Raw genomic sequence first — 21,707 nt, 5'->3', positions numbered from 1 at the left:
AGAACCCCAAATCAGATCTGAAACTCAAAAAAGGGATTTTGAAGAGCAGAAACAAGTCCTTCCAAACCAGCTGTATTTCAAATCCTAGAAGACTACAAGGAATGTAAGACCCTATATATAGAAAGCTTTAAAGGATCAGCAGGTATTAACTTTTTGTTAATCTCTCTGGAGTAGCACTATCATGAATAAGCAATATGAAGAAAACTGACTATTTAAGTCTCCCACTTAAACGTGAACCCCAACCACCTCGCCAGATTCGCTACCACATTTAACATCTACATAAATACGAAGGAAACAAGTTCACATGTGCAGGTCTCTAGTGAAGCCCTTCCCCGGACTCTGGCTACCGGAATCGCTGAACTCTGCAAGGGCCAGACCGGAGGCCACCCCAAAGCATTTTCAGGCAACTGATGCTCTCAGGCCCCACGCCGCAGCCTGAGAGCTCTTCAACAGAGCCAAACCAGGCAGCAAATGGGAGAACCATCACTTGATGCAATGAAGAAGTAACGGCAGTCGCTCAGCAAGGCCTAAATGGTTGCAGAAAAAAGAAAAACATCTGCATACTAAACCAGGACAAAATCTGGATACTTTTCCCAGCACTGATTCAGATAGTTTTTGCATAAATCCTAATATAGCAATTCCTATCACGGTAATTAAAAATAAGTACTTCCCAGGGCATAACTGGCTCAGTTTTTCCTTAAATGCTTTTGAGATCCCATGAAGAAAGGAATGCAAAAGGAAAATACTTCACAGTTCATTTATGCTCACAGTATTCATTATAATATCGATATATTTCTTAAGTATTAATTCCATGACAGTCTTATTATTTGAAGTCTTCCCAGGATGCTACTCAATTGCTCCCACATTTTTGGCCAGTCAACTGAGAAGCACTTCTAACATCACAATATTTATATAGACCTTTGGGCCATCCCCAGCCAGACCGCTTTGAGCAAGTGCGGCGATTATAAGGCAGCCTTTCAGTCCCGCTGTACTGGAGAACAAGCAGAGCCATTACGGACAAGAACCCCCTCCGAATGATGGCAACCCAGGCCAAGCTGCCAGGCTGCCGTCAGAAGCTGAAGGGCATACGATAACGCAGGGAAAAGAGCTGAGAGGAGCTCTTTTATTCCTGCTAGGCTGCCAAGCGGGAAAGGAGCCTTCCCCACAAGCCCTTAATGAACTGCTATAGCAACCACCCGGTGCTTGTTTCCACTCGCGTATCCCTCCGAAGGAGGAAGATGACAGAAACACGCGCAGAGCAGCTCAGCTACAACACAAGTAAAGCATGCAGATGTTAACAGTAATTACCCAACAAAGCTGTGAATACAGCACAAAGTCACAACTGCCATTTCTTAATGTATTCCACCAAACAGATGCAGTAAGCATTTTATATCCGTTAACAAAGTACACAAGCTAAATTTTAAAATAAGCCCAAATTCCTCAAGAATTCCAAGACCTCACCCAGAAAATATGTGCATTTAAGCTAGTGCGAGTGGCTAAAATGAGAATGAAGGTATCACGACTCAAAGAGACAACCCCTTTGAAACAGAGGGAGTGTAGAAGGGAAAAGTGGGTCATGGTAGAGAACCAAAATGTCAGTTTATAGGATTTTTCACTTCCCAAGCCAAGTTTTTTGAATTAACTTCAAAAAACACTAAACCTTAATTCCAAACTTGGGGTTTGCTGACAATTTCAGAGAGGTTCACATAAGACTGTTTGGTTTTTTTTTTTTAAGCAATATGTGAATGAAGTTGAAAAATCACTGATCTAACTGAACAACAATTACATTCTTCGGAAATGTGACTCTCTTCGCTGTACTTTCATTGACGGATAAGACGACACTAATGATTAGAAGAGATATCACTGCAGAACATTTATATTAAGTTTAATCATGAAAGCTACTCATTTCCAATAGTCTCAAAGAAGCTGTACTCTTATCTCAACCACATACCATCTTCTGAAACCAAGAGAAGGAAAACTCATGTTCTTACCACTGAGGGTTACGGTCCAGCAAACCAAACGCGGCAGAATCCTCCACCAAAGTCCTTGTCAGGATCCAGCCTCAATGACTGCATCTGCTGCAGCCAATTTGAGATTCAAGCCTGTCACTTACTGCAACAGCCAAGTGCTTTCCACCCAGATGAAACAGCAAAACGTCAGTGAACATCAGTCCCTACTTCTCTGGCACTTCCGGGGTTAAATACAGTGTTTTAAGGAAAGGATGATTAACAGTGAATGCCACAAGGAGCAAGATATGATTTGATATAAATGCATACCTACATCATTCTGAAACAGAAGAAAGACTGGAATAAGTAGAACATAAAAACAAATCACTGAAATAAGCACAAAATATGTAATTTCTTTTCTTTTAAGCACTGCAGGATTTATCTTTTTTTGTAGCACCGTAAGACACACGCTTGCCATTAACTCCATGAAATCACATTGGGCGCGAGCACATGACGATCTCACATGAGAGGAAGATGTCCACCGCTCCACCTTCCAGGAAAAAAAGCAACAACTGCCCCTCCCTTTTTGCCTTTTTGGATGATCTTAAGAAATATGACCTGTGGCGTGCAAGCCACAGGACACGACCACCACGCTTAACACAAAATGGAGTTACACCACAGACATGCCGTGGAGGCAAAGCAACTTTTGAGTTAGTTTGTGCTTCAAGCAGAAGATCCTGTTACAAGCACAGTGTGGATCAGCTGCCACCTCCCAACTTAAGAACAGGACTGGAAAGAAATACATATCACTTGCCGGGCTTCTATTAAAACCCTCAAAAGCAGTACTTCATGTCAAAAAATGCCACTGAACTAGTCAAATAGAATTTATACACCTATAATTGACTACAGTACCTGATACACAAGCATCATATCATGACAGCACAGGATAAATCAACTGAAGGAACAGTCAAGAGCATAAAAAGGTGAAACGTGCTGCTTTCCACGCAGCACTAGACATATTAAATGTTAACTTCTGTCATACATAACTAAAAATATTATATTATTTAAATACTGTAGGAAAAGCTATTTGTGATAAGTAAGAGGAGCCTTCATTAAAACTACTCTATGGCTGGATAGAAAGAGAATTCCAAGGCACACGCTATCTCACAACTAACTCCACTAAACCAAGCAAGTAGATAAGCATGTAACAATATAAGCAATAACTGAGAAATTGCACAGCATTCATTTAAACCAGTTTTGCAGCAGCCAAAATCAAACAGTGCAGAGGGTAGTCAGGGGCAATAAAGAGCTCAGAAAACATGTTACGACTTGAAAGGCATTTTGAAAAGGCAAGCTTATCTTTCCCTGAGCTGGTGATAAACAGTCTCGCTAGATGTGTTTTAACATGTCTCAGTTTGCCTTTGGTAATTAGCTGTCCAGGGATTTATTCCCTCATCTTGTAGGTACTTTAAGATTCTAGACTAATGTACTGTTCTCATCAGTGATGAACACCGGAGGCATGAAGGTGAACCTTTGCCATTTCATCTGCAGCAGTCTTCTCTGTCATTAGAAACTTGATGCATTACCCACTACCCCTTTGTCCATTACAGCCAAAAGGAGACAGCAAACTCCTTGGCCAAACGACACTGATGGAGGTATGTGAAAAGTCAATTTACATTTTCTTCTTTTCTTAGTGTTTCCTGAAATTATACATACTGACTGAAATTTGACACGATGCATCTATCTATCCTAAACTGATTCATAAGGTTATGGTTTAGTGATGTTTTTTGTCAGCGTTAGGTTGATGGTTGGACTCGATGATCTGAAAGGTCCCTTCCAAACTAGGCAATTCTGTGATTCTATAAACCAATAAAAACCTTTGAAGCTTATTTTAAAAATTCAGAGAGATGCTAAGCAAGTAGCGTACACCTACCAGTTTCAGAGCAGACACGAAACAACGGGTACGTTTGAAAGGAAGGACTGGATTTCAGAGAAGCAGCAGAGCTGCAGCTGCTCATCCAAAGGGACTCCAAGGCAGAGCCGGACCAAGGCTGCCCCAGACACACCGAGCACCGCAGCGTCTCTCCAGCACCAGGGTGCTCCTGCACTCTCCCACGCACAGCACCTTTCCAGCAGTTCACCCAAAGACGACTGAAGTATTTCTCACAAAAGAGCACCTACGCGGGAAGCTGGAGCTACGCAAGCCATCCCGGACCACCTCCCCAGGCTGAGATGCCAACAATTAAGCAGGCATTAGATAGGAAAATGCAACCCAGCCCAACAGAAATCAGTAAACAAGGCTCTAGAGATGTCTCTTAGTGTGATCGGCCCCTTAAGATACATACGTCTCCAGTCTGATCACAGTATTTGTTAATTTAATTGCATGGCAATTAAACAATCCTCAGGGGCCTGCGCTGCCTAAATCATACCTGCGCAGACAGCTTTTAAGACCAGAGAGATGCGTCAGATAAAAGTGCTGATCCCTACAAACACAAGATGTGCTCAAACTTTTATTTTTACATTATTATGCAAAAAGCTATGCAAGTATTCTCACAGTAGATTTTTTCAGTTTGCTAGTTCCAGACATATTTCTGTGCATAACTTCAGGCTTTGATAAAGGTAGGTGCCGTTATGAGCACGTGTTCTGTTGTACGTATAGGAAATAGTCACTTCCTTCTAAGGAACTAAAGTAGCTACTGTTTCCAAGACTCAGCTGACTGGAATTAGTTCAGAGGGAAACATCACAAAAAAAAAGACACTTAACAATGTATTAATACTATATAAACATGTAACACTGAAAATATTACAAAGATGTAACACTGACTCATGCAAAGCTATGAGTATTTCTCCCTTATGGGAAGGTAAGAAGGACAATGAAGAAAAAGATGGTTCGTGGCCGTCGCTGACTTCTTAAATTCAATGCAAATATTTGTGTAATTAAAGTAAATTTGTTCACCTACTCCCTGCTGTACAATCATGCCGTTTGCTCTAAACAAACTTACGTTCCTCCAGGCTGAAGCTCAGTCACGCCGCAGTAGGTGGCAGTGATAGATTTTATGCAGCCTGAGTTTGCCATGAAGACGGAGCCCACCAGAAGAAAGTTCCACCCATTGATGCCTACTTCCCTTTATACACCTTTTAACATTCGAATCTCTCGGTGAAAGCTAACAGGTTTGAACACCTAGGTCATAAAATAAATAACAATAAAAAGGAAATAGCAAATACGAAGCCAGCCCTCAACTACGTGGTCTACAAACCCTGTCTGAGCAGCCTGCTGGGCACTGACTGAGGAGGTAAACTGGTATGAACCTCACATTTTTTCATGCTCAGTTGCACTTTGGTATTCAACAGGACTCGTAAGTATTGTCAGTTATTCTGAACGTATGTTTCTTGTTTAAAAAGGCACTCAACCGCCTTTATGAGCTACTAACGCTACCACTAACCATGTTATTTTCTGCACCTTACTCAAATATCTTTTACTTCCTGCCACCTGGATTTAAGCAGACTCCCCTTCAGATTATGAAGCATTTCTATTTTGCAGCATGAACAATCAGGTTTTTTTAATAACCTAAGGAACACAAATGCTTCTTTGTAACTGGTCCCATGACTCGGTTTTTCTGATGCATGTCTATTAATGCTTCTCTTGCTGCTCTTCACATCACACAAGAAACGGGACACACTACCAAAGAAAACTTCTCAGTGAAAAACCTAAAGGTACTCTTTGTACACCAAATATATTTACTAACCCACATCGCAGAGGAAGAGGTTTGTCAGTCACTTTTGTGAACACTGATGACAGTAGAGGAAATCACAAAAGGCCCCATTTTCTGCACTCAGCACTGAGACAGAGAGCTGCATCAAAAAGCATCAAATAAACAGCTCTCTGAAGATGACCACAGCACAGAAATGTGGTTATCTTGATTCTACTTTGATTTTTATGGGCATTCTTTCACCGGCCTCGTGAATGGTGCAGTGCATGGGCCACTCCACTTCTCACGATGAGGTACCAGAAAGCTCTTCCTCTCCCCTGGACCTGCCTGGGCAGAATTTTTACTTACATGTGTAGGAAAACGATCTGTCTGGAGCGTTTCAAACCCTCAGAAGAGACGGCTACAAGAGGATCTGGACTGGGAACAAAGCTATTAGCCCCACTTATGCCACAGTCAATTAAGTAATATTTAACACAGGAGAAAGCAAGAAGCTAATGAAAGGCAGCACTAATGCAAAGCCTCAGCTGCTCTGTGCTCGTAATCACACAAGAAAAAGCCCACAGCTTGGCTCGTGTTCCACGGCTCCAGGCTCTTTATTTTCTGTGACACAGCAGGTACATTGGGGACACTGTTGCTCTAGGCCTTGCCACCTTGGAGGCCACTACTAGTCTGCTTTTTTACCAACTGCTGCGAGGTCCTTCCCCAAACCCTCTTTTGTGTATTGTTTCTATTTCCGACTTTGTCTTTTCCAGCGATTCACATGCTCAAAGAATTAACAATAGCAACTCTAGATCCACTCGAAAGTGGGCGGAATAATGAGCTCCCTTCAAAGATATTAACACACATATGACAAGCAGTAAGTGATCGAGCATCATCGACTGAAAGAGCTGTCTGTCATCAATGAACTGCACGCTGCCTATCAGTTGGGCTGGTTTTTCAGTCTTGGGCACCAACAAGCTTTTTAACATTCCTCAAAATTCCCCTATTATGTTCCACGCTACAGCCTTTACCATTAGACACTAACACCGCAAGAGTGGCCGGAGACGAAGCTGTCAGAAGACCACAGCATTAGATGGTCCTTCAGCCTCACTGATGACAGGCTGTGCCCAAAAAGATGTTTGTGATGTTAAAAGACTCCTCAAAACTCCTTAGACCACCATCTCATCTGAAAGCGTACCAGAAAAGTAGCTGGATGCATGCAGTCAAGCACAGCAGCCCTTTATTTAGGGGAAAAGGTTTTTTAACAATACAAGTCCACTGTCCTCAGGTAACAGTCACTAAGAAGTGAGAACACGCTGCCAGTTTGGTAAGCCCGGTCTTTCTGAAGAATGAAATACATATTTCACAGCATGGGCACTCAACACGCCTCTTGCTTAACATTACATTATCAACCAAAACGAATTTTTATTTTTTTCCAACCAGAAACACTGAATTGCTCCTTTCGCTCCTCCAACTTGCTTCTGTACAAAACAACTTCTTAAATATAAGCCAGCAATGAGATGCTTATCACTGAACAATATACACAAGAAAACGTGAATTTTTTTATATGCTTTTTCCTGCAAGTATTGATTGCCAAAAATGTGAAGTGCTCATCCTGGCACACAAGCAGCAGATTCTCTGAAAGAAGAAGGAGGCAATTTTCTCAAGTTATGAGAGAAGCACACAGACATGTCATGCGGGACTTTTTTTAACCCTTTCTCCATCAAAGGCTCTTGAAACAGGCTATGGCCTGAACGGGATGAAGGACCACTCATTTAACATCTCTGTTTCTGTTATTTTATCATCTCGGTTTTTATAAAGGAAGCTCTCACCATAGCTCTGACAGCAGCTTCCTTTTTGGGACCAACAAACTTCTTAACTGCAAATGCAAAACACTGTGCAAGAGTCAAATAGCATCAAAGGAATATCCCTTCCTTTATTTCACACTCAGGAAAACACGCTTAAACAAAAATAATTTCTCAGTTTGGAATAGCTAGGAAAAAATCTGTTCTACTTTTAATTGCCTATGGTACTAGCCACTCTCCCCTTGAGCCTGCTGTACAGCACATCCATAACAAGCAGGCACAAAGTGGGAGAAGTTATTCCATAGGGTACAAACCCACCTAATAGCAGATGAAAAACTCACTGCTTTCACTACCAAGAAGATTTGTCTTCCAAACAAAAGAGAGAATGACATATTAGAAGTGAAGGTCAGGGAGAATAGAACAGGATCAACGTCTGTCTTGCAGGTTTGGCTTTCCCTCAAACTTTGAACTGGCACTGGGAAACACCACGGGGATTAAAGCATCTGTACAGTGCGCTGAAAAGCAAACACAACACGTCAAACTAGGGAAAGTTCTAATGCTGTTATACTGCCTCATTCCTTCCATGCTAGCATTTACCTTGCAGAAGGATAATGGCAGCTCCAATTTTCCCTGGAAGACTGGAAAACAGACAGAGCATGTCTGCACAGAAAAGTGACTGTGTTAACTAACTCCTGTCCCTTACCTCTCATCCTTACAGAAGGCCATCACTTCCCTTCCAGTGTTTTAAATGCAAAATTAACAGGTCAGCTTTGGATACAGACCAGAAACTAAAATGAAAATGGCCTCTGACAGGTAATCAAGCACTCTGCCACAAGGATATGAGCTCAGCACCAGGCAGCCTCCAGTACCCTCTTGGTTCTTCTACTGAGCTGAGGAGGACACTTAAAATTTATTGGTAAGGAGCTCGTGGCGCTCCATTAACTTCACAACAAGCCTTGGGGAGCGCGCTTAAGAGTCCCAGCAATACAGGGTGAACATATAACCACCATGGAAGAACGCAGAGGGTCTGGTGAAAACCTGTACTGAGAAACCCCCATCTGAACCGAGGTGACAACCACTTGGCACATCCTGCGCCACAAACACATCCTCGATGCATCAGTGAAATACCAGGTACACTCGCTTGTGATGGTACCAGCAGAGGAACTGGAAAGGAATAAATCTTACTATCTCCTACGTCCCAGGAGAGGCTGCCCAAAATGATGAGGGGAAAAAGCGATGGCAGAATTTCCATACGATTAAATTCCAAGACACAAGAACCAACCAAAACTAAATCAGAAGTCAAAGCAATAATCATGCTTTCAGTTCTTTCCATGTAATTTTTATTTAACAACCACAATATCTCCTTTCCAGAGACATCTTTCACAGAGTAATTCTTCTTGAGCTTAGATCAACATCTCCTATCCTTGCCAGCAAAGCATGCTGCTGTTTTAAATAAATTTGTTCTGTACAGGACAGAGTGTGCGTCTTAAGCTTAGACACTTATCTTGAGATACACAAATGTTGGTAGAACAACTACATTCAGCACTGGAGCAACATGTAAGAGATACAATGAACAATGGAAGCACTGTAGGAAAAGGAGGAAGAATTTTTGCAGCTACTTCCTCTAAAACACTATTCTGATTTTGTAACATCACCTGAAAATTAGCAAACATCGAAGACTATTGCCTGGGAAGCACTGAATCAATGCCCAGCATCTTAATAGCAGAAGGTTTACAGCCCTCTTTGGCTAGCTGGTCTAGAGAAAGGAACAGTCCTGTGCTGTTTGCAGCCCCTCTATGTAATAAGCAAAATCTTTGAAGGATTCCAGAACAGTCTGTGCTACAGAAGACACATATTTCATCACTGCAATGTCTCCTGACCAGCTGAACACATCCTGAAATTCAGGGTTTAATTTTTGCTGCTCACATGAGGATATAAACAGGAACTATTCTTCAGTTACCTACTTAAAAATCTTTCAACTTGTATTTCAGACTACAAGTTTAAACTAACTTAACTAACAGGTTTAACTACCATCGTTTAAAATACAATAATGCTGCAGCCCCACCACTGTAATTGACATCAGCCTCTTACTTACAGTAAGAGATAACACATTTGCTTTGACCTCCCTGAATCCTAGAGAGTGTGTATACCTGTATAACAGCTTCCTTCAAATATACAGAGCCCTCCAAAATTGTCTGAGGAGGATTTTTTCCTAACTCTAAAGGAGATCAAAGCCAAGGCATCGTAACTACTTTTTGTCACAGAACAAACTCAGTGTGGCTTATGATGCTCAGCAACTTTTTAATCCTGACTGTGTAACTGCACTTGTGCTCTTTACACTCTGAATATATATGAAGTCCTGGAAAATTAGCTATTTGTCACAAAATTGTTTTAGAAATGAGAACAGTACGTTCAATCCTCCTCAAAGAGCACTGGTGCCACAAAGGCCTGGACCTTTGTCTGGGGAATCCTCAGAGGTCTGACACTTGAAGAAACATTTTTTGTCCTATGCTTCAAAGAACAACACATATTTACTAAAAGCAGCGTAACATACAAACTGGGCCTAACCATGCTATGGGGAAGTGCTCCATACAATTACTGTTCACCTGTTCCAGCTTTGAGTATAACACATTAAATGTCCACAAAAACATGCTGTTTCCACTTCTCCATACAGCTTCCCGTGTTTTGCAGGGCACTGCACACTTCATAGTCGCACTATCTTTCTCTGTCACCAAATCAATAGCCATAAATTCAATGTATATTAAAATAAAAAACCAAGCTTCCCAGGTATCATCACTAACCCCTTTTTCTCTGCACAAGAGGCTTAAAAGCCATTTAAACATTCAAGTGGTTTTGGAAGTTGTATTTTGTGTTTCAATCCAGCAGTGCCAGTAATGGAGAACATAGTTTTCCAAATTAAATATTTTATTTAGTTAGACAATTGCGATTTTACAGATACTTTTCATAGTTGACACCATTTGGATATTGCAGTCAGAGAGACAGACACTGTAGTGTACAAATATTTTTAGCCTGCCACTAACTCCACAGCAACTCACTGATATTCCAGCAAAGCATAACTGTTAGGCCATTCGTAAGAGAGCTTCTAAGGCCACAACTACTTACTTGAAGACAAACATAAATGATATCCTTAGTGTCCGTTACTTCCCAATTAACGTGTGACACCTCAATGTGGGAAGTCTCACATAACACGTTCTTGATGACTAGTTATTTCACCTATACTAATTTCCCGATCACATGCCTTTAATACAAGTGAGAATAACAGCCCAACACATCCAATTGCCTTCTGCCTACAAAGGCTTTGAAACAAGGAAAATATATTTTAGTCAAAAGGTATACAACATGAATAATCTGAAAGCTGAATTATGACTGAACTCAGCTTTCCTGTGTATCAACTTCACGATGAAGAATATATAGCTGGCTATGGTAGTTGCCTGTAGTGAAATGGGAAGGAATTCCCTGTTATATGTATCAGGGATCTCAACACCACAGTAACACGCTAGATGGGAATGCAAGTACCAAGCTTGAGCCTCCCTCATCCCCCTTTTCAACTCCTGGCTCCCCTAACGCTTTCTGGTCCTCCCACAGCCTCTCCCTTTCGGCCTACACCCCACAGGCATCTCTTCCTCCTTCCGATTCCTGCTTCCACCTTCCCCCTTCCCCCACACAATATCCCCTTTCCCGGGCGGCCGAGACACCCGGCAGCTTCTGGGCCTGACGCAGCCTCCCCTGCGGGGAGGGGGCTGGAGGCAGCTCCCAGCGACCCCAGCCCCCCGGAGGCGCAGGACCTGACCGGGAAGCGGGTGACAGCCAGCACGGAGGGATGAAGGGAGCCAGCCCAGGCCAGGACGCCCCCGTTGGCGGCGTGGGCCGGGTCCGCTCACCTCGTCCTCCTTGTGGTTGCGGATTCCGCGCACCAGGTCCTGCAGGTTCTTGTCAAACATGCGGTCGATGCTGCCCTTCACCATCTTCAGCGCCATGGCGGCGGCGGGGCCGGGCCGGGCCGCGGGGCCTGCGCTCGGGGCTGAGGGGCCGGGCCCAGCCGGGGGAGAGGAAGGGGGGGCCGCCGCGACTCCTGCTACCGCTAGAGCCGGGTGAGACCAGCGGGCCCGAGCCGCTCACATGCCGGGCGGGGAGGCGAGTGGGGGCGCGGACGCTGCTGGCCCCCGGCACGGCACGGGGCAGGCGAGCGGCAGGGGCGGCCCCGGCGGCCGCAAGCCCCGACTCCGGGCTCCGCTCAGCCTCCCAGCGCCTGACAAAATGGCGGCCGGTCAGCTGAGGGCTCGGCCACGCCCCCGCCCTCGTAGCCACGCCCCCGACTGCTAACCACGCCCCTCGCTCCGTCTAACCACTCCTCGAAACGCCTGGCCACGCCTCCATAGCCAGCCCAGCCCCGCCCATTCAGCGCGAGGCCACGCCCACCCCCGCCAGCCAGCGACGGCCGCGTTACTGCCAAAGCCTGGCCCCGCCCACCGACTGGCCACGCCCATGGCCTGGACCCGCCCCGGTCCCACGTGGCGGGGGGGGCGCGAGCTGCGGGGACACGCGTGTAACGGGAACGGGGGCTCCTCCGTGTGACCGGCCCGGGGAGGCGGGTGACGGAGCTCCACGGGCCACTTTAGTGGCCGCACAACCGGCACAGGCGAATTTTGGCCCTATCCCTCATGGGGGCAGCTCCAGAGGCTGCCGCCACCCCACAGGGAGAGAGTGCCACCCTCCGTGACCGCTCACAGTCACTAACACTCGTGGGGACTCATAAATACAGTCACCCGTTTCCTTAGGTGGCAAGTGGCAGTGCGCACCTCGGGGATGGCTACCAGAACATCATCAAGACGGATCCGGCCAAGCAGTGGGAGGGGAAGTCGCTGGTGAGGAACAACCTTTCCAAGGAGCTCCAGCACCAGCTGCGCAAGAGGAAGTTTAGCTTCGGGAAGGCTGACGAGTACCTCCGTGGTCTGGCCAAGCCCCACGGGGATGGTGGGAAGGGAGGCAAAGCCACGGAGCGTTCCGCAGAGGAGCAAGAGGTGTCCAACTGCACAACAGCCCAGGAGGGGCTGGGAGACGGTCCTGAATGTCCTGCGCTACCGGAGCAGGGGGAAGATCCCAAACCAGACGCCTTGCAGAGTCCCACCGCCGGTGAGGAGGCTTCCTCCGTGAAAACGGTGGGCCCGCTGACAGAGGAAGATGTTATAAAGCTGTGGTCATGTGAGAAGAAGAAGGTGAGCAGGGAGAGTTTGGCTGAGGGCTGCCGTCTCTCGTGTCCCTGCCGAGTGGTTGAGATTGTGCTTGGGAAGGCAGAAGAGACCTGTTTGCTGGGTGAGAGGCAGGCAGGGGACAGAGCTGCCTGGGGACCGTGTTACTGTCAGGAGAGGGGAAGGATGCGGGAAGGTGAGCTCCTGGGGCTGTGGTGGTGTCCTTGGAGGGGTGAGAACCAAGAGAAGCTGCAGCCCCTTGCATGGGAAGGAGAGCAGGGGCTCAGTTGTCATGAAGGTGGAAATGATCTGCAAGGAGAGCTTAGTGTGGGGCTGGTTGGTTTGTGAGTACTGCACAGTGCTCTCCTGGGGTGAGAGCATTGCCTCCTTCCTCTCCTCGTCACCTCCGTCCTTGCATCCTTTAGCCAGTCTTGCATCCCTCTAGATCTGTAACTGCTTTGAGTTTTCTCCAAGCTGAGCGCTGAAAACAAACGGAGCGGTTCAAGTTTCTGGTTCTTTTCTCCAAGTGATACATTCTCTTGGAATAGTTGGGGTTCTCAAAGAAAAAACAGTGATTTCCTGGGTTTCCCACTGACATTTAGCCAAGGCAAGTGCTACAATTGCTACCTGGAATATCCTTCTGTTTAACCACTGCTGCTTCAGCTCTCCTGACGTGCTCCTCCATCCTTCTTGTTTTGCAGTTGGAAATCCAAGGCAAGCTCTACTTGGCTCCGCTGACCACGGTAGGTGGATAATTCTCTCCTTTTGTCCAAATTTGCCATTGCCACATCTGGAACAGAGCAAATCTCCTGACAAACCATCTCTCTGCTGTCTCTGTCAGTGCGGTAACCTCCCTTTCCGAAGGCTATTCGAGCGCTTTGGGGCAGACGTCGCCTGTGGAGAGATGGCTGCGTGCACAAACCTGCTTCAGGGCCAGTCCTCCCAGTGGGCTCTCCTCAAACGGCATCACACCGAAGGTAATTTTTGGGGTGCAGGTGGGTGCTATCATCTTGAGAACCAAAGAAATGATAACTCGCTTCTGAGGAGAAAAGCTGCTGCTTGAATTCATGCAACCTGTCCCCCTCTGGTAGCTGGAGGGAGCGTTTCCAGACACGATGACCAAATGCGCAGAGCTCCCGAACCAGACAATTGAAGTGGACTTTGTAGACATCAATGTCGGGTGTCCCATTGACCTGGTCTACAAGAAGGTAAGAAGACGTTCTGCAGCGCATTTTCCCTCCTTCAATAGATGCTTGTCTTTTGCCTCATCTCCTGTTACCCGATCTGCTCCTGCCAGTCTGATCCAGAGCTCCCGGTTCATTTCTGGGCACTAGACCTCAGTGAGAAGGCAAATAAGCTGATCAAGGAGCAGGGAATGGTGAGCTGTGTCTCCCTGGCAGCAGGCAGAAGTTGGAAGGGAAAGGGCTGTGGGGTTTTTTTTGAGTCCCTTTTCTCCAAGTCTTGAGGTGCTGCAAGTCTTGAGATGCCAAGCAGGAAGCGGTGCCCATCCCCAGGTTAGGAGAGCTGAGCGTTTTCCCCATTTTTCATTACCCGATTTCTGAGTACGCAACACAGTGCAGGGAACTGTTTTTCTCCACTCCTACGAGTCCTCAGGCACTGGCTTGAAATGACTTTGCAAGCTCAAAGGCAGCTAAAAGGAGAGCTGGAGCAGCCAGCTGCTATTTCCCGTCTCACGGAAACAGAGACTAGCAGAAATAGAGCATGGCTACGGCCTTCTCTGGTTTTGCCAATCCTCATCCCTTTGGTCAGTGCTGGCAACAGCTGCCTGAAACCACGTTACCAGTACATCGAGTGGGATCCGGATTCTTAAATGTCATTTTCCAATGCCCAGCAATAGGGGCATTGTCCTTATCGGGAGGCTGCGTCCCTCCAGTGCTGGGGTTCAGGGTTAAAGCAACCAGGTCTGTTAGCAACCGGATCATTTTAAATCCTTGTTGGGATCCGGTGCCATGAAACCAATTAAACCTTGCAGCGGATATGGGAAGTTGGGATTGTGAGAAACAAGTTCCGGTCTGAATGAAATAGGCTCAGGCAGAATCCTCTGTGAAGCACATTTTTATTCACGTTCTTGCAAGAGCGGGTGACCTAGCAAGTAGGCACACTTCCAGTTCTTGAAACACACCTTTTTATTCCCTAATCCTGGCCGAATTTTTCCCTCCCCTGTTTCCCATTGGTTGGGTACTCCAGGGTTCACAGTCTGTCCGAGGCGCCTAAAATTCTTCCCGCATGTCCTGCCTCTGTTTACTTCTCTTTATGTTACACCTAGAGGGATTATCTGACTAGTTTATTTCTTTCCTTTTTGGTAAAAAATTGCTCAATGTCACTAGCCCTGGGTAAATGTTTGACCACCCTTCTAGTCACTAATCCAGTGGGAATCAGTTTGTCCTTTTGTCCGTGCGATAAGAGATGTTCTACAAGCCTTTGCTGGAGCCTCTTGGTGTTAGTCATTCCCTTATCGTGTCACCTCCGATGGAAACGGCTTTTCTCCTCTGCAAAAGCAATACCTGCCTTTCTTACAGGATAAAGCAAGGATGGACCCTCCGGGCTGGGATCCTGCATGGCTTCATTAACGAGAGGAACCCAAATTAATACCGGACAAGTTCATTTTTTCATTGCTGCTGTTGGATAAAGTTTAGCTGGGAGGACTTTTTAACCTTAAAACAGACGTCTTCAGGTCAGGGCTAAATTATGCCTCCGCAGGCTGTCATTATATCATGACAGGGGCAGGTTAAAGCTCAGCACCGGAGGTGGTTTTGTGCAGCGGCCCTAAATTTTCGGGAGGGTAGAGGCTTGGTTTGACACATCTGACTGCCATCACCTTCGCTGTAGAGCCACAGGGCGACGCAAGAGTGTACAGGTGGCTCTATTGTACTGGACACAAACCTCTCCTTGGTTTTTTTTTGTTTTGTTTTTGTTCTTTTCTTTCTTCCAGTGAGCTGCTGCTGGGAGCCGTAGCTACCAACTTCACCTTCCTGCCTAAACACACGGCAAATTCCTACAGATAGGGCTGAGGAGGCCCTTTCCTGTAGCGTCGGGTCAAGAGGAGGCGTTAGGACGATGCGTGTCGAGGAACGGGGTTGTTCAGCTGCGCTCTGAAATGAAATGAAAGTTTTATGTTTTTTAGAAGTTGCCTTCACGCCCCCAGCATCGGTCCCTGCCACAAGTTACACAGCAGATGGTCTCACGTGATCTTGCAGCCAGAGGTGCCTCGCTAACAGAGAGCAATCTGTTTAATGAACAGGATACAGGCCAGGAGGGATCTCTGGCCTCCAGCTCACGGCAGTTGTCCCGGCTCCCCCACGCCACACGCTGTTCACGTAGCGGGAGCGAGAGGCCTCTGTTCCTACCGGGGTGTCCTCGGTAGTGCCAAATCCTCCCCAGTGCCAGGAGGGGATGAACTAACCCAGTCCCTGGGGTCCTGCAGAGCACAAAGAGACCCAGCATCTCGTCATGGGATGTTGTGCAGAATCCCGGCCTTTTCTGGGAGCATGCAGCGGTGGGTACCGTCTCCTCCCGGTGTCACGCACCCAGGGAAGGTACAGCCCCCTCCGAGGGGGACCCAGAGCTGCTTGTTTCCCAATGAGGAGACTAAAAGACCCGAGAGCAGGATTTGAGGGAGGGCTGGGCAGGGGAGCGTGCCACCGAGGGATGCTGCGTGACCTTCCCTCGCACCCTCCAGGTCCTTGTTCCTGTCTCTGCGTCACTCCAGGCAGCGCAGCACAGGCGACAGTCACAGAGGCATTTGCCAAGTGGCACAAGGAGGCTGCGGGTGCAGCTTCGTCCCCACAAAGCTCGGCTGAACCAACTTGGTCCTTTTGCCCCCTGAAAAATACTGTTGAAAGCAAAAAGCACTTGCACACAGAGCCCCCGGTAGGAGCCGGGGACACCCAGCCCCCCCGAGCCCCTTCCTTCTTTTCCCTGGGAAACCCCAGCTCTTTATTGCCCATTCCCCCTCCCAGCTCCACAGCCCGGGGCCAACGCAGCCAAGGGCGCCTTTGGGCAGCGGCCGCCCCTCTGTGGGTCCGGCATGCAGAAGGTGCGGGGGGAGGTCCCCGGTCCCCGACGGGGCACCCCCAGCGTCGGGGGCTAAGCCCCTGCCCCAGGGCAGCCCCAGGGACGCTGCCGGGGCAGGGGGAGCCGCTGTGGGCCCCGGGCGGGCGCAGTCCCCTTGGCCTCGGCAGGGCCCAGCACAGCTCCTGGCACCGCTGCTGCTCCGCGTCCAGCCTCCCAATCCCCCGCCCCGAGCACCCTCCTGCACCCAAAACTCCCGTCCCCTGCAGCAGCTGCACCGCCACCGCCCGCAGCTCTCGGGGGCCGCGGGGAGCTGCTCTGCGCCAGAGAAGGCGGAAAAGGGAAGAGAAAGACCAGAACCCAAACTGCAGGGCTGACCACGAGTTAAAGCGTGTTCTTAAGGGCATTGTCCAAGTGCCTCTTGGGCACAGAGAGACTTGGGGCACCAACCACCTGTCAAGGACGCCTGTTCCAGGGTTTGACCACCCTCTTGGTGAAAAAATGCTTCCTAATGCCCAGGCTGAACCTCCCCTGGTGCGGCTTTGAGCCATTTCCACGCATCCTATCCCTGGATGCCCGGGAGAAGAGCTCAGCACCTCCCTCTCCACATCCCCTCCTCAGGAAGCTGCACAGAGCCACGAGCTCGCCCCTCAGCCTCCTGCTCTCCAGAGGAGACCAACCCCCAGCGCCCAGACGCTCCTCAGAGGACATGCCTTCCAGCCCTGTCACCACCTTGCTTGCCCTCCTCTGCACCATCCGAGGACCTTCCCATCCTTCTCCAATGGTGGGGCCCAGCACCGCACACAGTGCTCCAGGTGAAGCCGCGCCAGCACTGAACACAGCAGGACAATGCCCCCCCTTGGCCGCCTGCTTCTACTGTCTTTGATGCCCCCCACGATGCACTTGCCCTCTTGGTGCCAGGGGACACTGCTGGCTCCTCCTGAGCTGCTCACCACCCCACACCCCTTTCTGCAGGGCTGCTCTCCAGACACACCCTCCCCATTCCCACTGCTGCTGCCGTTACTCCCTCCCTCCCACCTGCAGAACGCGGCACTTGGACTGCTTCAATTTCACGCCGGTCACGATTGCCCAACGCTCCAAGCCATCTAGAGCCTTCTGCAAGGCCTCTTGGCCCTCAACCGACTCAACAGCACCTCCCAGTTTGGGATCACCAGCAACCTTCCTAATGGGGCATTCAGCTCCCAAAATCCAGGGGAGCAACTCTGCCCACCCTTTTTCTGACAATTTGAAACTCAACCATTTCATGATGTCTGCAGCCGAGACCTTCCCGTCTCCCACGAGTCCTTCTCCGCTCACAACCACCAGGTCTCGGAGGGCATCTTTCCTCGATGGCCCCCCAAGCGCTGCTGACAAGAAGTTCCCATCTCCCACAAACTGCAGGAACTGCCCAGCCCTGCTCCTCACAGCACCAGGGGCTTCCCACATGCTGTCTGGGAAGATGAAATCTGCCAGAAGGAGAAGGGCTCCTGACACAGAGGTGTCTCCTCATCCCCTAGAGATTCAGAGACTCATGGCCTCAGTGCCGGCATCCTGGCTGGGCGATGGGTCGCAGACCCCCACTGCACCATCGTGGCTGGACCATCAAACCTCTCCTTTAGGTACGGTGCGACCCCTCCACCCCTGCCCTGCCACCCCCCCGGCACAGCCTGGCACCTCCAGCACGGCCCCCCAGCTGTGGGACCGTCCCACTGAGCCCCACTCACCCCGAGGATACCCCAGCTCTGGGAACACACCAAGGCTCCAGCCAAAGGCACTTGCACCTACAGCCCCCGGTAGCCGCCGGTAGGGGCTGCAGGCCCTCAGCCCCCCCGAGCCCCTTCCCTCCCCAGGAGGAGCTGGGGGGGCTGTTGGGGGGGGGCGTTGGGAGGGGGCGGAGCACAGGGAGCCCCAACATTCCATCCTGGAGACGCCAAAGAGTCCTTAGGAGCGGAGAGACTGAGGGGACCCACCATGGCGCTGCCACCTCGACAGCTCCCCCTGCGCGGCCCCCGTGCTCCCCCAGCGCCCCAGAGCCTTCAGGCTTTCATGCTCCCGCAAACCTTCTACCCCCAAGGCAGGGAACGACCCCGACCCACAGCCCGGGGACGCTCTCGGGGCCAAGAGCGCAGGAGGTGACCATGGCTCCTGTCTCTCTTCCAGGCGCAGCCACCCTGTTCCCATCGACCGGGCAGCAGCTGCTCTTCCCCATGGCCTGGGCACCCCCAGTGGGGGCGGCCCCACAGGCCCGACCACCAGGTATGGCACCCCTGTCCCCTCTGCCACCCCAACACCATTGGTGTTCAAGAACCCTGGGCACCTTCAGCCTCCCCCTCCCCTCTCCACGGTCACCTTCACCATCCCACCTCCCCTGTTCCCCCCCCGGCAGTTCTGGCACGGGGGCTCAGCAAGCCTGGCTGAGTGTCCCTGCCCTCGCCTGCCCAGTGAATCCCAGTTCCTGAGAATTTCCACAATACTTGGGGCCACCTCTCGGGGACGAGAGCCCAGGAGGTGACCGCCGGCCATGGCTCCTGTCTCTCTTCCAGGCGCAGCCACCCTGTTCCCACCACCCGGGCAGCAGCAGCCATTCCCTGCAGCCTGGGCACCCCCAGTGGGCGCGGCCCCACCACCAGGTATGGCACCCCTGTCCCCTCTGCCACCCTGACACCATCAGCGCCCTGATGGCCACGGGGGGCGGCTCGGAGGGTGCCCCGGGCCCAGCACGGCTCCCTCCCACCCACACAGGGCTGCACAGGGCCCCATGCGGCTGCTGCTGCTTCGACCCACGATTCCTCCACGTCGAGTGCACCACCACCAACGGGCCAGCACCGGCCACCGCCACCCTTGGCCACGGCGCCACTGTTCCACCAGGCACTGCCCTGTGGGGCCCCAGGGGCTGCTGGACCCTCCAGGCCTGGGCAGCCCCTGGCACCCCCCAGGGACAACACCCACTGCCCCACGTGACGCAGCACCCAGCCTACGGCCACCAGGGCACAGCGGTGCCCACAGCGCCCCCGCTGCTGTTCAACTCCATCCCCGGACGCCAGCACCTCGAGGGACAGCCTGCAGGCACCAACAGCTCCGGCACGGCCACACCTGCGCAGACACCCCCTGCCTGCCGCGTCCCCACGGGCACCTGTGTCCCCCCCAGACCCGCTGCTGCCCCCCAGAAAGAAGCTCCTGGCGACCCGGATGACAACATTGATGTGACCGAGGACGTGCTCCCCCAAGAGCCCCTCAGGCTCTTGGGTTCCTCCCCGAACACAGTGGAGGATGACCAGGACCCTGACACCAGTGTCCCCACGCCTGGGGACCCTGGTGGCACTGGCAGAGAGGGGAGAGCGGTGGCCCCAGCACCCACTGAGCTGCCAACCTCCATCCCTGCCTCTGAGAACGCAGAGGAATGGTCTTCAGAGACCAACAGCTCCAGCAGTGTCTCCTCCGCGCAGACACCCCTGGGCAGCGACATCTCCTGGAGCACCATCAGCCTCCCAGGGCGTGACATCTCCCCAGGGCGTGACATCTCCCCAGGGCGTGACATCTCCCCAGGGCGTGACATCTTCTCTGCATTCAACATCTCACCAAAGAGCAACATCTCCGCAGAGTGTGACTTCTCCCCAAAGAACAACATCTTCTCAGCGTTCAACATCTTGCCAAAGAGCAACATCTCACCAAAAAGTGACACCTCCTCAGAGCGTGACATCTCCCCAAAGAGCAACATCTTCTCTGCGTTCAACATCTCACCAAAGAGCAACATCTCCGCAGAGTGTGATATATCCCCAAAGAGCAACACCTTCTCAGCGTTCAACATCTCACCAAAGAGCAACATCTCCTCAGGGCGTGACATCTCCCCAGAGAGTAACATCTTCTCTGCGTTCAACAGCTTGCCAAAGAGCAACATCTCCTCAAAAAGCAACATCTCAGAGAGCGACATCTCCCCAGCATTCAACATCTCCCCGAAGAGCAACATCTCCCCAGAGCGCAACATCTGCTCACAGCGCGACATCTCCCCAGAGCGCGACATCTGCTCACAGCGCGACCTCTCCCCAGAGCGCGACCTCTCCCCAGAGCGCAACATCTGCTCACAGTGCGACATCTCCCCAGAGCACGACATCTGCTCACAGTGCGACATCTCCCCAGAGCACGACATCTGCTCACAGTGCGACATCTCCCCAGAGCACGACATCTGCTCACAGTGCGACATCTCCTCACAGCGCGACATCTGCTCACGGTGCGACATCTCCTCAGAGCACGACATCTCCCCAGAGCACGACATCTGCTCACAGTGCGACATCTCCCCAGAGCACGACATCTGCTCACAGTGCGACATCTCCTCACAGTGCGACATCTCCTCACAGTGCGACATCTCCCCAGAGCGCGACATCTGCTCACAGTGCGACATCTCCCCAGAGCGCGACATCTGCTCACAGTGCGACATCTCCCCAGAGCACGACATCTCCTCTGCATTCGACATTTCCCCAGGGAACAACATCTCCTCTGAGAGCGACATCTCCCCAAAGAGCAACATCTTCTCGGTGTTCAACATCTCGCCAAAGAGCAACATCTCTTCAGAGTGTGACTTCTCCCCAAAGAGCAACATCTTCTCTGCATTCAACATCTCGCCAAAGAGCAACATCTCCTCAGAGTGTGATATATCCCCAAAGAGCAACATCTTCTCAGTGTTCAACATCTCCCCAAAGAGCAACATCTCCGCAGAGTGTGATATATCCCCAAAGAGCAACATCTCCGCAGAGTGTGACTTCTCCCCAAAGAGCAACATCTTCTCTGCATTCAACATCTCGCCAAAGAGCAACATCTCCGCAGAGTGTGACTTCTCCCCAAAGAGCAACATCTTCTCTGCATTCAACATCTCGCCAAAGAGCAACATCTCCGCAGAGTGTGATATATCCCCAAAGAGCAACATCTCCGCAGAGTGTGACTTCTCCCCAAAGAGCAACATCTTCTCTGCATTCAACATCTCGCCAAAGAGCAACATCTCCGCAGAGTGTGACTTCTCCCCAAAGAGCA

General features: G+C 50.3%; 3 protein-coding genes across 9 annotated transcripts in view; 1 reads left to right on the top strand and 2 right to left on the bottom strand.

Moving 5' to 3' along the window:
• The window catches only part of AP3D1 (adaptor related protein complex 3 subunit delta 1), a 43,432-nt gene extending 31,713 nt beyond the window's left edge, over nt 1-11,719 (bottom strand). For all 7 annotated transcript variants that reach the window (XR_008463298.1, XR_008463299.1, XR_008463301.1 and 4 more), the window contains exon 1: nt 11,343-11,719. Coding sequence is in view for 3 of the 7 variants with exons in the window: in XM_054181740.1 (XP_054037715.1) it covers nt 11,343-11,438 (96 nt within the window). In the remaining 4 variants the exon portion in view is untranslated. The remainder of the gene's footprint in view (nt 1-11,342) is intronic.
• On the top strand, nt 11,581-13,984 carry LOC128900812 (tRNA-dihydrouridine(47) synthase [NAD(P)(+)]-like). The gene is made up of 4 exons (XM_054182332.1): nt 11,581-11,643; nt 12,240-12,677; nt 13,352-13,393; nt 13,492-13,984. The coding sequence occupies exons 1-4, from the start codon at nt 11,581-11,583 to the stop codon at nt 13,711-13,713; spliced, it is 765 nt and encodes a 254-aa protein (XP_054038307.1). The 3' UTR covers nt 13,714-13,984.
• Nucleotides 13,985-19,413: 5,429 nt separating this feature from the next.
• Nucleotides 19,414-21,707, bottom strand: LOC128900532 (uncharacterized). Its single transcript, XM_054181789.1, has 2 exons — nt 19,632-21,707; nt 19,414-19,585 (listed from the first exon to the last, which is right to left on the bottom strand). The coding sequence occupies exon 1, from the start codon at nt 21,673-21,675 to the stop codon at nt 19,657-19,659; it is 2,019 nt and encodes a 672-aa protein (XP_054037764.1). The 5' UTR covers nt 21,676-21,707; the 3' UTR covers nt 19,414-19,585; nt 19,632-19,656.

Source organism: Rissa tridactyla, chromosome 22, assembly GCF_028500815.1.
Source record: "Rissa tridactyla isolate bRisTri1 chromosome 22, bRisTri1.patW.cur.20221130, whole genome shotgun sequence".
NCBI classification, from domain to species: domain Eukaryota; kingdom Metazoa; phylum Chordata; class Aves; order Charadriiformes; family Laridae; genus Rissa; species Rissa tridactyla.
This window is presented reverse-complemented; position numbering and strand designations above follow the sequence as displayed.